The following is a 12624-nucleotide window of genomic DNA, read 5'->3' as shown; positions in this document are numbered from 1 at the left end:
TTCCTATCACTACCGCGGCCTCATCATCGAGCCTGTGCTGCCATCTAGCGATGAGAGGACCGGACGTGCGCGCCCGCTCGATGTGACGCTCTATCGGCAGGAAATGTGATACCGGAAGTGGCTCAGTTTCTTACGAAGTAAACTCTCTTTCGAAGGAAGAAAAGCACCCGAAAAGTTGATTGCTTTTGACCGCGAGGTACGCATTCTAAGGATTTCGCTCTAGATATTCGTTAAAATATCGAAAACTCACAATGCGCTCTAAGGCGCGCATTGTATATTGGCGTGCAAGATTAATAAAGTTTATAATAAGAAAGCTCTTTTACACCGTAAGCTACAAGGCAAATGCATTGGCTTTAGCGAGCGGAATTAATTCGAGAGCATTTCTTGCTTCACGGGTGGCGTTTGCGGAACCTATGCACAGAGCGTGCCACCAAGGCGTCTCCTCACAAACTGTCAACCATTGATGAGAAAAAAAGAAAAAAAAAGTCGTGTCCATGTCAAGACTCGAATCACCTTCCTTTCGTGTCTCAGCCGAGTGCGCTAAAACTATACCCTACGCCTATTTTATCTCGGTTACTATTCAGTTCAGTTCAGTTCAGTCGTTCAGTCGTGTCCGACTTTCCGGTCTCTCACTATCTTCCTAACATCACATAACTTCATCTGCAGCGCCTCGAGGACGCCATCTAACCATCGCGTTCGCTGCCTACCCCTTCTCCGACGACCCTCAACCTTTCCCAACATCAAATCTTTCTCCAGCGACTCCTTTCTTCTCATCAGATGACCAAAGTAGCTGAGCTTTAACTTTAGAATTTGACCCTCCAATGAGCAGTCAGGGTTTATAGTCGACAATATCGACTGATTTGATCTTCTGGCAGTCCAAAGAACTCTCAAGAGTCTCCGCCAAGGAGGAAAAGAAAATGCACGGGCCTGCTACTGGCTCTGTAGCTGAGCCACCTCCGCTGCCTCGTGCGGACAGAAGAAGAAAGTAGAGAAAAAAGAAAAAGAAGGGGGAAAGAAAGACGCGCACCGCAATCGCCGTCGTCCACCACCTAAGCGATGGCGGGTGCAATGACGGCCTACAATAGATAAAAATTCGGTGGCAGGCCAGCCACCGCCGCAAGCGGCGTTGACTTACCAATCCCAGCCCCGTAGGGCCAGGAACAGCCACCCTTCATTCGAATGTGTCCATAATTCTTTTCTAGGGTAAGAAGGCAGGAAGGGGCTGAGGGAAGTAAAAAGATAAGATGTAACAAAGATAATGATTTGACGAAAGACGCCTACCCGAGCAAGAACGACACAGGACACGTGTGTGTGCCTTCCTGTGCGTGACCAACACACACACACACACACACACACACACACACACACACACACACACACACACACACACACACACACACACACATAAACACACACACGCACGAGTGTGTACATACATAAATGCATACATACATACATACATACATACATACATACATACATACATACATACATACATACATACATACATACATACATACATACATACATACATACATACATACATACATACATACATACATACATACTGAAACGTGTCCAGTGTCGCAAAAGCAGCAGCAACGCTCAGGCTTTCGCATTCTCCAGTGCAGGCCCTGCAGCGCTGTAAATGTTTCAATTATTTAATATCGGCTCCAGAACAGATTTGTTATCGCACATAGTGGCCTTATGGTAATATTCTAACTTCGTTTGCCTTTCTTGCGGAGTCGCAATGTAATCGATGGAGTTTTCAAACAAACAACTTTTATAGTTACTGCCCAATAAAGCACCCCGTGCACTCCACCTCCGAATGGACCGCCTCAATTTGTATGCGGAGACTGCAGCCCTGATTCACTTCCCCTATTTCATCACTTCGTCCTTCATTGCCTGCCGTGTTTTCTTAGCTGAATCAGTCTACGAGCTATTGGATGCGTACCATACAACACATCGAACGACCGCTGTTTAGCATCCTCAAACAAATAGCCTCATCGAAAGATTTAATCTGAATCTTGCCGACATACTCGCCAAGTACTTTCCCTCCTCCTCTGATTGGATCCCCGCCACGGTGATGCAGCGGTTAGGGCACTCGACCAATCGACTGTTGAGGCCAGTGATGAGAGATCGAATTCCAGTCCTATTTTCGATGAAGTCAAAAAGCAAGCCGATAGTGTGCTGCGCGATGTCAGTGAACGTTAAAGAATCCCAGGTGGTCGAAATTTCCGAAGCCCTCCACTACGGCGTCTCTCATTTCCTGAATCGCTTTGGGACGTTAAACCACACAAACCAAACCTAATTGAGATCTGATAATTCTGTATTACATTCATACCTACCGCACTGCTTCGCAAGCAACGACCAGTTTGTTTTTTTTTCGTTTTTTCTGTTCTTTTATACGATGGTGAACCTTTTTGTCTCATAAATATTTCCTTCCCTACCACCCAGACAACTCGGAGTATGCCTCTCTTTCTGCTGTTGCCCGTCATCATTAGGAGTATCGCCACCTGGCTTCTTATCCGATAATCATGATCTCCACGCAAGCCCACCTCCGACTTTCCCGCTAACTCAACTCTCGTCTGGTTTTCTGTTCTAGTTAATTCCCAATTCTCGCTCAAGTACCACGACCCTTACCGTGTCTTGAAGCATACATTATTTGTTAACTACATCGTCGAGCCGGTAACGCCTTCTTTGGAAAAACGTAGCTGAGGCCGCTATGTCGTTCACGTACGTGCCGCTTTAAACCGTACTTACGAGTTACGACCATGGAGGAGAAAAAAAACCTTACGACCGTCTTGTCGTCTCCTCGCCTTGAAGTCGCCAGAATGACTGCTTCTTTCCGCCAATGCAAGTGCAAAGAAGATGCGCCCCGCAAACAACGATGAAGCCTTATGGGATTCGTTCATAATTAACTAGAAATATTATCGATATTTTCTAGTTCACTATATATTTTCTTCGGCTGCCAGCTACCGCACGCTTGGAGCTCGAGCTGGCTTTTCGGACCCGGATATAGAAACTACAAATAGGATATTCTAGTTCAGTGTGGACCCGGAGTTACGCCCCGAAACTTGTTCACCTTCAGTAAGCGTTCTCCTTCTTTAGGCCTAATGCCGTCCCAATAAACCACCATTTAGAGTTTCCGACTTGTAGGGTGCTAGGCGTGTATGGGTTAATTAGGCCATTGTATCATAGCAGTCTTAGCGTTTACAGGGCACCCTTGACGTTGGCACTGGCGTCAAGGCACCGTGTACCAACTGTCTTCGCGGTGCTAAGGGGCTACTCTTTATTCGTTTTCAGTCCCCCATGTCCTCCAAAAAGCGCATGTTTTAAAAAGGACGATATAAAAGCCGGTGGCAGCGGAGCCATGACGAACCAGGGTAACGAGATCCCATGATGATCCCGTGGCGTACTTTCTCGCCGACTTTCGTCCCCGAAACCATACTACAAGAACGCGTGCCATGGCGCATCAGCTGAAATGATGCACAAATTGGGCAAAGCAACAGCGACACGCGTGCAGCGCCCTTTAGCTAGCTCGCCTGTCCACCTTACGCATTTCGAGCACGTTTAACGCGAGACCGTTAGAAACCCCACGTGGAAAAGAAAAAACTGCCCGGCGGCGTCGATCGTTTTAAGCGTAGCATTCTTAAATAACAATGAGCATGCCTCTGGTAGGTGGTAATTGACAGGTGGCATAGTCGAGCACTGCTTGGTCAATGGGTTGTGTGACGTCACATCAGATAGCGTAGTCGAGGGGGAAGGAAGATATGGGAATCGAATAAACCGGGAATATTGTAACCCCCCGTTTGAAGCATCCTTAAAAAATCCCGTCCATGCATCTGACAGGTGGAAGTTGGCAGGTGAAATGACTGCGCACTAATTAGTCGGAGCCTGATGCATCACAATAATTAATCCAGAAACAAGTAAAAATGTCTTTGTCATTCCTTTACTTAGGTGTAAATATAATCCCGTAGCATGCTGTAGAAAAGTAACGCTCTCGCATATACGCCGCATGAGACTCATGGATCGTCTTTGAAATTTTTGCGTCACAAATGCCGCGTGAACTCCCCATGAGTTACGTCAATGCCAATGTCACTGCTGAGAGATTTGTCACTGCCCTTCGATCATTGTGAACCCGCGAGAAACCTCGAAGCACATAACTATGCGAATCACCTCAAAAAGTGCTCGCTGGTGCGACGCACTTCTAGGATACGCTTTAATAAGCACCTAAAGCATCACATTGAGCTAAGCACATCTTACTGCCGTTGAGGCACAGGTGCAGGTCACTCACTATAATGTTATTAAGGCGAAAGCCTTCCTTGGCTCATGGTGAAAATATTCCTTGCGCGAGATCTGCCTGCGAGATTCTGCGAGATGTGTTCTCATTGTCTATTCGGCCAGCCGTCTCCATGGCAACGTAGGGGGCTCGACGACGAATGATGCTATACCGCCCATCCCACACATGCAGGAGCACTACAACGAAGTTGTGCGGCAGGCACGAGTCTCTGCCTTGCTGGCAAAAGAAGGAGCGCGCGATGTACCGTGTGCGACAGCAGCGCTCAGACTCTCACATTTCTCCGATGCAGTCTCTGCAGTGCTCTCGGAAGTTTTCTAAAGGGTTATAAGCCCCGGAGAGCGCTTGTTGGCACCCGTCAAAAGAACGCCAGGGCGCCATGGGCAGACGTCGTACACGTCACAGTCCGACGGAGAAACGCGAGTGTATGTGGCAATGTGTCCTCGAATTCATATTGCGGAAAGAAACTACAGCTTTTAGGCGCTGTGCTCTACGCAAATTCCAGATAATATGTTTTCTCAACGCAGAGACGTACCATATTTACTCGAATCCAGACCAAGTTCGGTTCTAAACCGACACCTGAAAGTTGAAGGTCATGAAACAAAAACAAAAAAGCTTTCTTCGAATTTAAGCCAACCAAAAGATGAGAATGTTATTCAATGAGAACAGCAACAAAACGGGAACGACGGCATTGATTTTCGAAAAGCTTCGAGCCTTCTCCTCGCAGGCTTCCAAGCGCCGTTCATACCAGTGCGCAGGTCATAAGGCAGCACGAAGCACTATGACCCGCGTGGAATTCCCGCTGTGCCAAGTCACTTTATCCTCTCCAGCACTCCCGTCGGCTACAGATTTTAGTAATAATGGCTACAGTACTGTCTCCAGATGGAACTTTGTCGAGGCTTGTCATTTTTGCAACTTTAATGAGTAGTGGTTGTGTATCAGGAATTGTATTCATAAGCCTGGAATCCATGTCGAAGTAAATCTTTCTTCATCTCGTGATGTTGAGCACGCTGTCGGCTTAGGTTCGAATAAACATGGTATTAACGTAGACGTTCGCTGGATTATTGAACTCCTCTTGCACGACGCACAGTGGCAGGGGGATGGGTACGATTGGCCACTGCCATTCACGTCCAGCTTTCTATGAAGTCATCTTTAATTCTGGGTCAACTGTGGAATGTTGTAAGACAGTGTCATTAACTATAGCCTCCTTTATGGCACGAGCGTTTGTGGCGTTCCTAACGTAGTCCTTCTACAAAGAGACAGGGTATAGGCGTGCAGGAGCCAGGCGGAACCTCAACACACACCCGTTTTCTTGTGTTGTTGTCCTTCCACACAGTGTCCCTCATTTTCACAATCTGGTCTGATACACTATTAATGGGAATGGTCTAACCTCTCTATGCGTAGCAAAACATTTATTTTAAAGTTTGTGTTGCGCGCGCTCCGAGTAAAGGCTGGAACAGAAAACCGGCGGAGTGCTTTTTGATAATCAAAGATAAAAAAGCTGCCAACAACCCGCGGAATGATCTTCGTGCATATTAATTGTGGTTGTGCAATATTTCTTTATTCTGGAGATTTGGTTCGCAAACAACTTCTCATGTAAAAAATGTGCCTGTCCACAATTCCTCGGCCCGGTGGATGTGCCGGAATCGCCCGATAATCTGTTTCATCTGCGCTAGTCCACATCTCTGTTATTATAAAGGACTTATAGGCATTTTCACAGCGTCTGCTGTCACCACAGGTACGTTCACCACGGTGCATGCGCGTGTGAGGGTACCAATTTGGTATCTGAATCAAATACCCAATGCTCTATTTCAGTCCGATATTCACACTTCACAACTAAATTTGCCCTATTAAGCCCATTCAGGCTTCAAACTTTCGTTTTGACGCTTTGAAGGCAAAAAAGGTAGACTCACCGATCTCCCCCATCCCGGAGCCGACGTTGGCCTGCCGCCAAGGGTACCATCGTCCAAGATAGCGCTGCAAGCCTTGTCACGGCTGTAGCTGGTGCAGTTACGCGGCAGCACGCCTAGGAAGGGTCGCGGTCGCAGGCGATGCTCACACGCAAACATCGCTGCCATGTCGGTGACCAGTCTCAAAGCACCACACACTACGCTGCCTCCCGAACGACGCAGGGACAGTCGCCTAAGGCCTGACCTCTCCCCCGAAGTGGATCCCTCAGTCGCACCCGAGAGACCCTCACTAAAGACTGCGTGCACGGGACGGCGGCAAGACAAGGTCCTCTGGCACTGTCTATCCTCTTGGAGTTCGGACCGGGAACTCGCTCCTTCAGGCTTCACTGTCTTAGGACTTCGCGCAAGATGAGATCGTTCGTTGTCAGCGGGACTAGATGCTTCCAGTTCAGCACCACTTGAGCTGCAACGAGACGACGCTCGTGAAAGCTTGCGAGATCGCTTCTTTCGCCGTCGGGGCGCCTTAGGCGTTCGCTCTGCAGTGCCTGATCTGGCGACTGCACAGTAAGAAATTCCTGCTCCTGTGCCACCGAGTCCAGCGGTTGATGAATTTGTGCTTGAGTGTCGCCGTACAGCCCGCGATCCACTTGCCTTTTCCTGTGGAGGCGATGTCCCTGTTGACTGCTCTCTTGATGCTTGTTCCAGCTGGCCGCCTTTTGTTGCGTCGGAGGTATCGAGCGCTTTTAGGCTGAGTCGCTTTGAACCGCGGCGAGACTGTGATTTCCGGTGCTGCTTCTTCTGTCCTTTGCAGGGCGCCTTGTTGGGTGGACAAGGAGGCGACGGCGGGCGTGATGTGGAGTCGCGCGGTTTGCCGCCGTGGTGTCCGACGTCTCTGGTATGCTCAGTAGGCTCCAGGGTAAGACGCGACGAAGGACGATGACGACACTGAGATCTAGAAAGTTTTCTGTGCAAGAACGCCCTATCCTAGGATTATTTTACGTTTTTGCCGTTTTTGTGTGTGATACTTATAGCAGTCATAAAATAGATTTCCTTGAAACCAAAAGCAGCATACTATTTGTTGTAGGTAACCCTTACAGCTGCTCCGACCGGGTATCTTTCGAAGTAACCAAGCTGAGAAGCGAATACCTACTGAACAAAGGAATAAAGACGAGGTTTCGTAATAAACAGTAGCGCTATACTATCTAGAATATACTGGCAATATAGTAGCACAATTGAATGGCTGCAGTCTTGCATGTATGGTGAGTCCTCACAAGGGGATCACTTGGAGTGGGAGGTGCCTACACACTTAGTAAAAATACACAAACACTCTCACGTGCACATTGGCGACGTATGCGTCTCCCAGGTATCACATAACAAACAATGGCCACGCGGAATGTATTCCCCGGAGAGCGATGCCGATTGCGAGCTGCTCAAGAGGAGCTCGCGCCTGAGGTGCCCGAGTCGAAGGCCTCGCCATACCAGGAATGCACAAGCAAAGGACCTGCGCACGCGCAAGTCGTATCTTCCGAGGAAGCTTGCGCCCCGAAGGAAACGGAAACCATCGTCGCCAACGACGACCAGCTCTCTCCCGCGCGGCAGATAAACGGCTGTATGACGTCGTCGGAAAGGTTATATGCGCCCTGCATACACGGAACGGATGTGCTCCTACCTCCCCCCTGCGTCCCAGATGGCAGCGAACGCTCGCGCGTCGAGTCCCATAACAACCGACGGCAAGGGTCAACTCCGCGAGATATAGGGTTATGCCCCCGCAGCGAAGCACAGACCGCCCGATTACTTCCTACGCGTATATCGCGCCGCAACTTCTGTCTGTCGCTGATATTCGAGCGCGACGGCAATGCATGCGCTCCCCTCTCGCGTGTCAGCTGGTCTGCGGAACCTGATAACGAGTAAATTGTGGGTTCCGGGAGAAAGTGCAAGTTCGCTAATAAGTTGCAGTTGCACGATGCCCGACGTGTTCGGTGGTTTTTCAGATTATAATCATAAATAAATCATTAACCTGTAATTTATCTCTCGGTCGAAATTTATGAGCTCAGAGAGCTTCACTGATAAGGATCTGGACTTGGGCCTGATTAGAGGGCTCGCTGGTGATCTGACTTTAAACGATGGAGATGGATAGCCAGGCGCCCGTGTACTGTCTAGCCGACGCACGTTGCTATTCCAGTGCACGTCAAGAACAGTAGTTGGAATTATTTCAGAACCATATACAGCAGCGCCTCCCAAGTGTTCATTTGGAAAGCTAAACTCCATGTACATACCTACCTGACTTCTGTACGATGAATATTGACGGCGCTGAAGACAAACCCGCTAACGAGGACGGCGTCCTTCAGGAATACATATTTCGGTAGGGGTCTGCAATGCCATGGATACTCAATGAATTATGTATAACTGTAGACTACGCCCTCTGAAAGCATCTATAGGTTCTCAATAATGTTGTCACGTGGCAGCTGGCATGATCACATTCAATAAAGGTTTTCAATTAAGCTTTAGCCAGTGCTTTGTACATGTTCGCTGCAGTTTTGCGTTGTCAGTCTGCTAACTTAATGTTTAAATACTTTTTGTCAACAGCTTGTTTGCAATCTTACGCATATAAAAAAACAACTACGAGTTATCTAATTGGTTAACGCCGCTTTTACAACTAGAAAAAAAAAGCGGCATATTCAGCCGAATATTTGAATCGCAGTGTTATATTTTTCCCTGCGCCAATATGTGGCTTTTGCACCCCGTAATTTGAATGACTGATCATTGAGCGAAATAACAGGCTTTAATTGCTCTATGGTAAGAGATCGCGAAACGCTACTGAAAGGCCGTCAAGGTGTTTATTCCTGAAGAAAAGAAATTGAAAAGTAGAACTCATGTAATGCACGATTTTTAATAGTTCTTTTTCCTCCCACCGAAACACTTAACCTAGCCTAAATGCCTGGCTGAGTCTGCAGCCGCAGTGATGGACTATGCGAGAAAAAAAAAAAAAAATGCGCAGCACGTATGTGTAAGTACTATACCAAAGAGTAATGGAGAACAAGTACTACATACTTACATATTTATGAAACACAAATGCAGACGTGATACTCACAGAGCCTCTATAAAAAATTCGAGGTCACTTAGGCGACTAAAGTGATGAAAGGTGAAAGCCTTAGTGCTGCATTCTGCTACGCGACTGTTGCGCATGTAGCGATGAGTGCTGCTACGAGTAAAGCGAGCGACTACCCTTTCACATTCTGCGAGTGCATTTATTTAGTGAATTCTGCTTGGCAGCGACGAGATCACGCTCCCTGTATCTTCGTAGTTGTTCCACGTTTACGGTTGTGTGGTTGATTTTACCGGGTGCGTGACATTGATTAGTAATTAATTACGTAACTGTCACGGATTACTAATTATTAATTAATTAATCATCAATTATTTAGTAATTAGTTATTGATCCTTGATTGGTATACAGCCCCCCCCCCCATATGAGGCACACCTTCACGAATACTGTGGTGGTGCTCTGTGATTAGTCGAGGCCTCCATGACGTCATCCCGTCTCGACCAATCAGAGCCGCCGCAAAAGCGTGACCCTTTTGCTGACGACAACGATGAGGCAATAAAGGCTTTCGCCTTAATAATTGACATTTACATCCCAAACCTACACTTAACTACCTTATCTATAAGCTTCACTCGAGACACGCCAAAAAGAAGGGCTCTGGGTCGTATTCGATGTGACGAAGTCTTTAAATGAGCGCGCAAGTGAATATTTTTCTACCATTCCAAAGCAATATATCTGACCAGCCATACCAACTGGGGTAAAATGCGTGCCGCCATTCGTACCCAGAAAGTTGCCTCCTGGATTACAGGAGCTGATTCATCTGATGGTTCCTTGAAGGCCACTTAAACTGACATGTGAAATCTGTGAGATCTGACATGTGCGATCAAGGCGTCATTAACCCTTCATTGAGAATACCTAAATGACACTAGAGACAAAGAGAAGAGAAGAGAAAGAGAAGTTGGCCTGCATCGATAGGGCACCGCGCTCTAATCCAAAAAGGACCCCTCTCAAAGAAAACGGAGATTTTGTAAAATAGTAAAAGCTACAAAACGAAATAAGTGCTCCTATAACAACAGACGATATCGCAACTATACAAAGCATGCGTCAACACATTTAGGCTAAAATAGACTAAAATAGAACATTTCATTGCCTCTGGTGGATTTCGAACGGAGAATCCGCGTGTTGAATTGTCACTCTGTCGTGCTGTGTTTGGCGTGTTGTCTTCGACAACTTATTGCGCGCGCTATTGATTCAGAACTCACCGATATCGCATTTCCCTCTTAAGACAAACGGCCCCAAAAGATATTACTTTACATTACTTCAAAACAATGTCATACAGCCTTTCATTATGGACGTTAAGAGTTTTGAACTGAGCAGCGAGAATAATGTTTAAACCATTTTTCTTACCCATAAGTGCGCCTTCCGCTGCCGGACATGCCTTATATGATCAAACAGAGCCCATACAATCTATTTTGCTCACCTAAATATTTGGACAGAATTTTGCTCATTGTTCCTTTAATTATACAGGGGTTGCACGCAGTAGAGCCTATTGTTACCTGCAGGCAGCTACACGCATAATGTGGGCAGAGCTCTGTTATAAACCATGGTGCGAGGACAGCGGTGCTGGAAAGCTAATCATTTGACCACCCATCGATAGAAAGAGATGCCACGTGTTGCCTCTGCACATTTGGCATCGTGTATTCACGGCGAATTAAATTACTTTATAAGGGCAAACCTCAATGTGGCCGACGCTGGCATGTTGTAGGCAATATTTAGCGCGATTGTATATTGATAAAGGATTATGTCCTCATAGTACATTCCAACACTTTCGTTCGTGGCTTGGCAGCGAGATCGCAGTGCCGACTCCGCACGCTCCCTTCGGTCGTTGGCGGTGTGGCCGCCAACAGCTGGTGACGAAAGAGGTCCCATGATGGTAGCGCCGTTAAGTGGTTCACGAACCACGTCCGCGCCGAATCTTCTCGCCACCTGTTTTTCTCGCCTTTCCTAGTTGTGCGTTCAGCCTTGTTTTTAGAGCGAACATATACGCTTTATTACTCCGTGTACAACCCAGAGATTCGCATGACTTTTAACTTAAGCCAGACCAAGGTCAACCAAGCACACCCACAAGACTGACAATGCTGTATGCCATGTATGACTACATATGGGAAATGAAAGGTACATTATCGTAACAATCTTCACGTGGTAGTGGAGTGCCAAAGAAACCAACGCCTCACCCCTTCCCCCAGCCCTGCCGGAGAGGCCTGGGAGGCAGCCCTGCTAAACTGCTCCAGACTAGATGATCAACACCCTTCAATACGTTGCCAACATGTAAAGGCATTAATGACGTTGCGGACTAAGGGTATCATCTAGTTTCGCGGGGCCCCAGGCTCTGCCCTCTCACTTTTGCACAAATGTCGTTCACCACGACAATGTCAATTCAAACGACAGTTCTCCATGCCTTGCAGAAGGAGAAGGACGTCTGTGCCAGGCGTCGATCGAGACGGTACAATGTCCTCTGAACGCGCATGCACGTACGTATACGACCGGGAGAGCCCTCGTCGTCCTTAGTTTAGGGCGTGTTCCTCCGGAAGCTAGCGAGGCCGGGTGCAGCGTCAGCACTGCCGCCGATAACACACCGGGACCGTGAACGTCAACAAACACACGGCCACGGAGCAAGGGAAGAGCCCCCATCTCGCTTCCACCAATGCCATGAACACTACGGCGTAAGGCGCGCAGTTTGGAAGTTGAAGCGGTTCACATTGCCAATGCAGACTCACTGCGCCGACTACAATGAAAACGTATGAAACGGTGACTTTTCGATGGCCGGTTTCCGGCATTTCTGTTCGTCCGTCCATTCAGGTGCGCAGGTGTACCCGCTCATTTACTTTGATGTTTGTAGGGCACAGGTGATAAATCACAACATCGACGAGTACGCGTGAGCCACTAAGGGAGGTGGCTGAGAGCAACGTAAAAGTATCTGCAGTGAATAAAGGACTACAACAATACAAAATGGCGTGAGGGAATACGGGACGCTCTGCGCAGCATGATATGTTTGGTTAGATGGAGAAAAGGAATTTGAATTAGCTCTTTTTAAAACAACAAACTCCCAATGTTTCAATCCCCGCAACGTATGTGAACAGGTGAAAAAAACTAGTTGTGGTTTAATTCTCTGGTTAACCCTAGTTGAATTGCGATAGCAAAGGCGGAAGCTTCTTTTGCCTGTTACATTATTCCCCTATCGCGCCCTATCCCTGTAAGGTGCGACATTACTGGGGACACTTAAGCTCAGAGTATGACGCGAGAGCGTGAGCTATCAGTCCACATATCAATGAGAAGGGTTCAATGCTGCTGAACCGAATGTGGAGCGAAAGCAA

At 47.6% G+C, this 12624-nt stretch overlaps 1 protein-coding gene across 2 annotated transcripts in view; it reads right to left on the bottom strand.

Moving 5' to 3' along the window:
* The window catches only part of LOC146178563 (uncharacterized), a 145058-nt gene extending 137243 nt beyond the window's left edge, over positions 1 to 7815 (bottom strand). Inside the window, exon 1 of one of the 2 annotated variants that reach the window (XM_084578374.1) lies at positions 6214 to 7815. In XM_084578374.1, coding sequence (XP_084434500.1) covers positions 6214 to 6378 — 165 coding nt within the window. In that variant the 5' untranslated portion in view covers positions 6379 to 7815. The remainder of the gene's footprint in view (positions 1 to 6213) is intronic. The other variant, XM_084578373.1, reaches the window with a different exon arrangement.
* Between the last annotated feature and the right edge of the window lie 4809 nt (positions 7816 to 12624).

The sequence above is a fragment of the Amblyomma maculatum genome, chromosome 9 (assembly GCF_055883805.1).
Source record: "Amblyomma maculatum isolate TAMU_Amacu chromosome 9, ASM5588380v1, whole genome shotgun sequence".
In the NCBI taxonomy this organism is placed as follows: Eukaryota; Metazoa; Arthropoda; class Arachnida; order Ixodida; family Ixodidae; genus Amblyomma; species Amblyomma maculatum.
The sequence above is the reverse complement of the archived record's forward strand: the minus strand, read 5'-3'. Positions and strand labels throughout refer to the sequence as shown.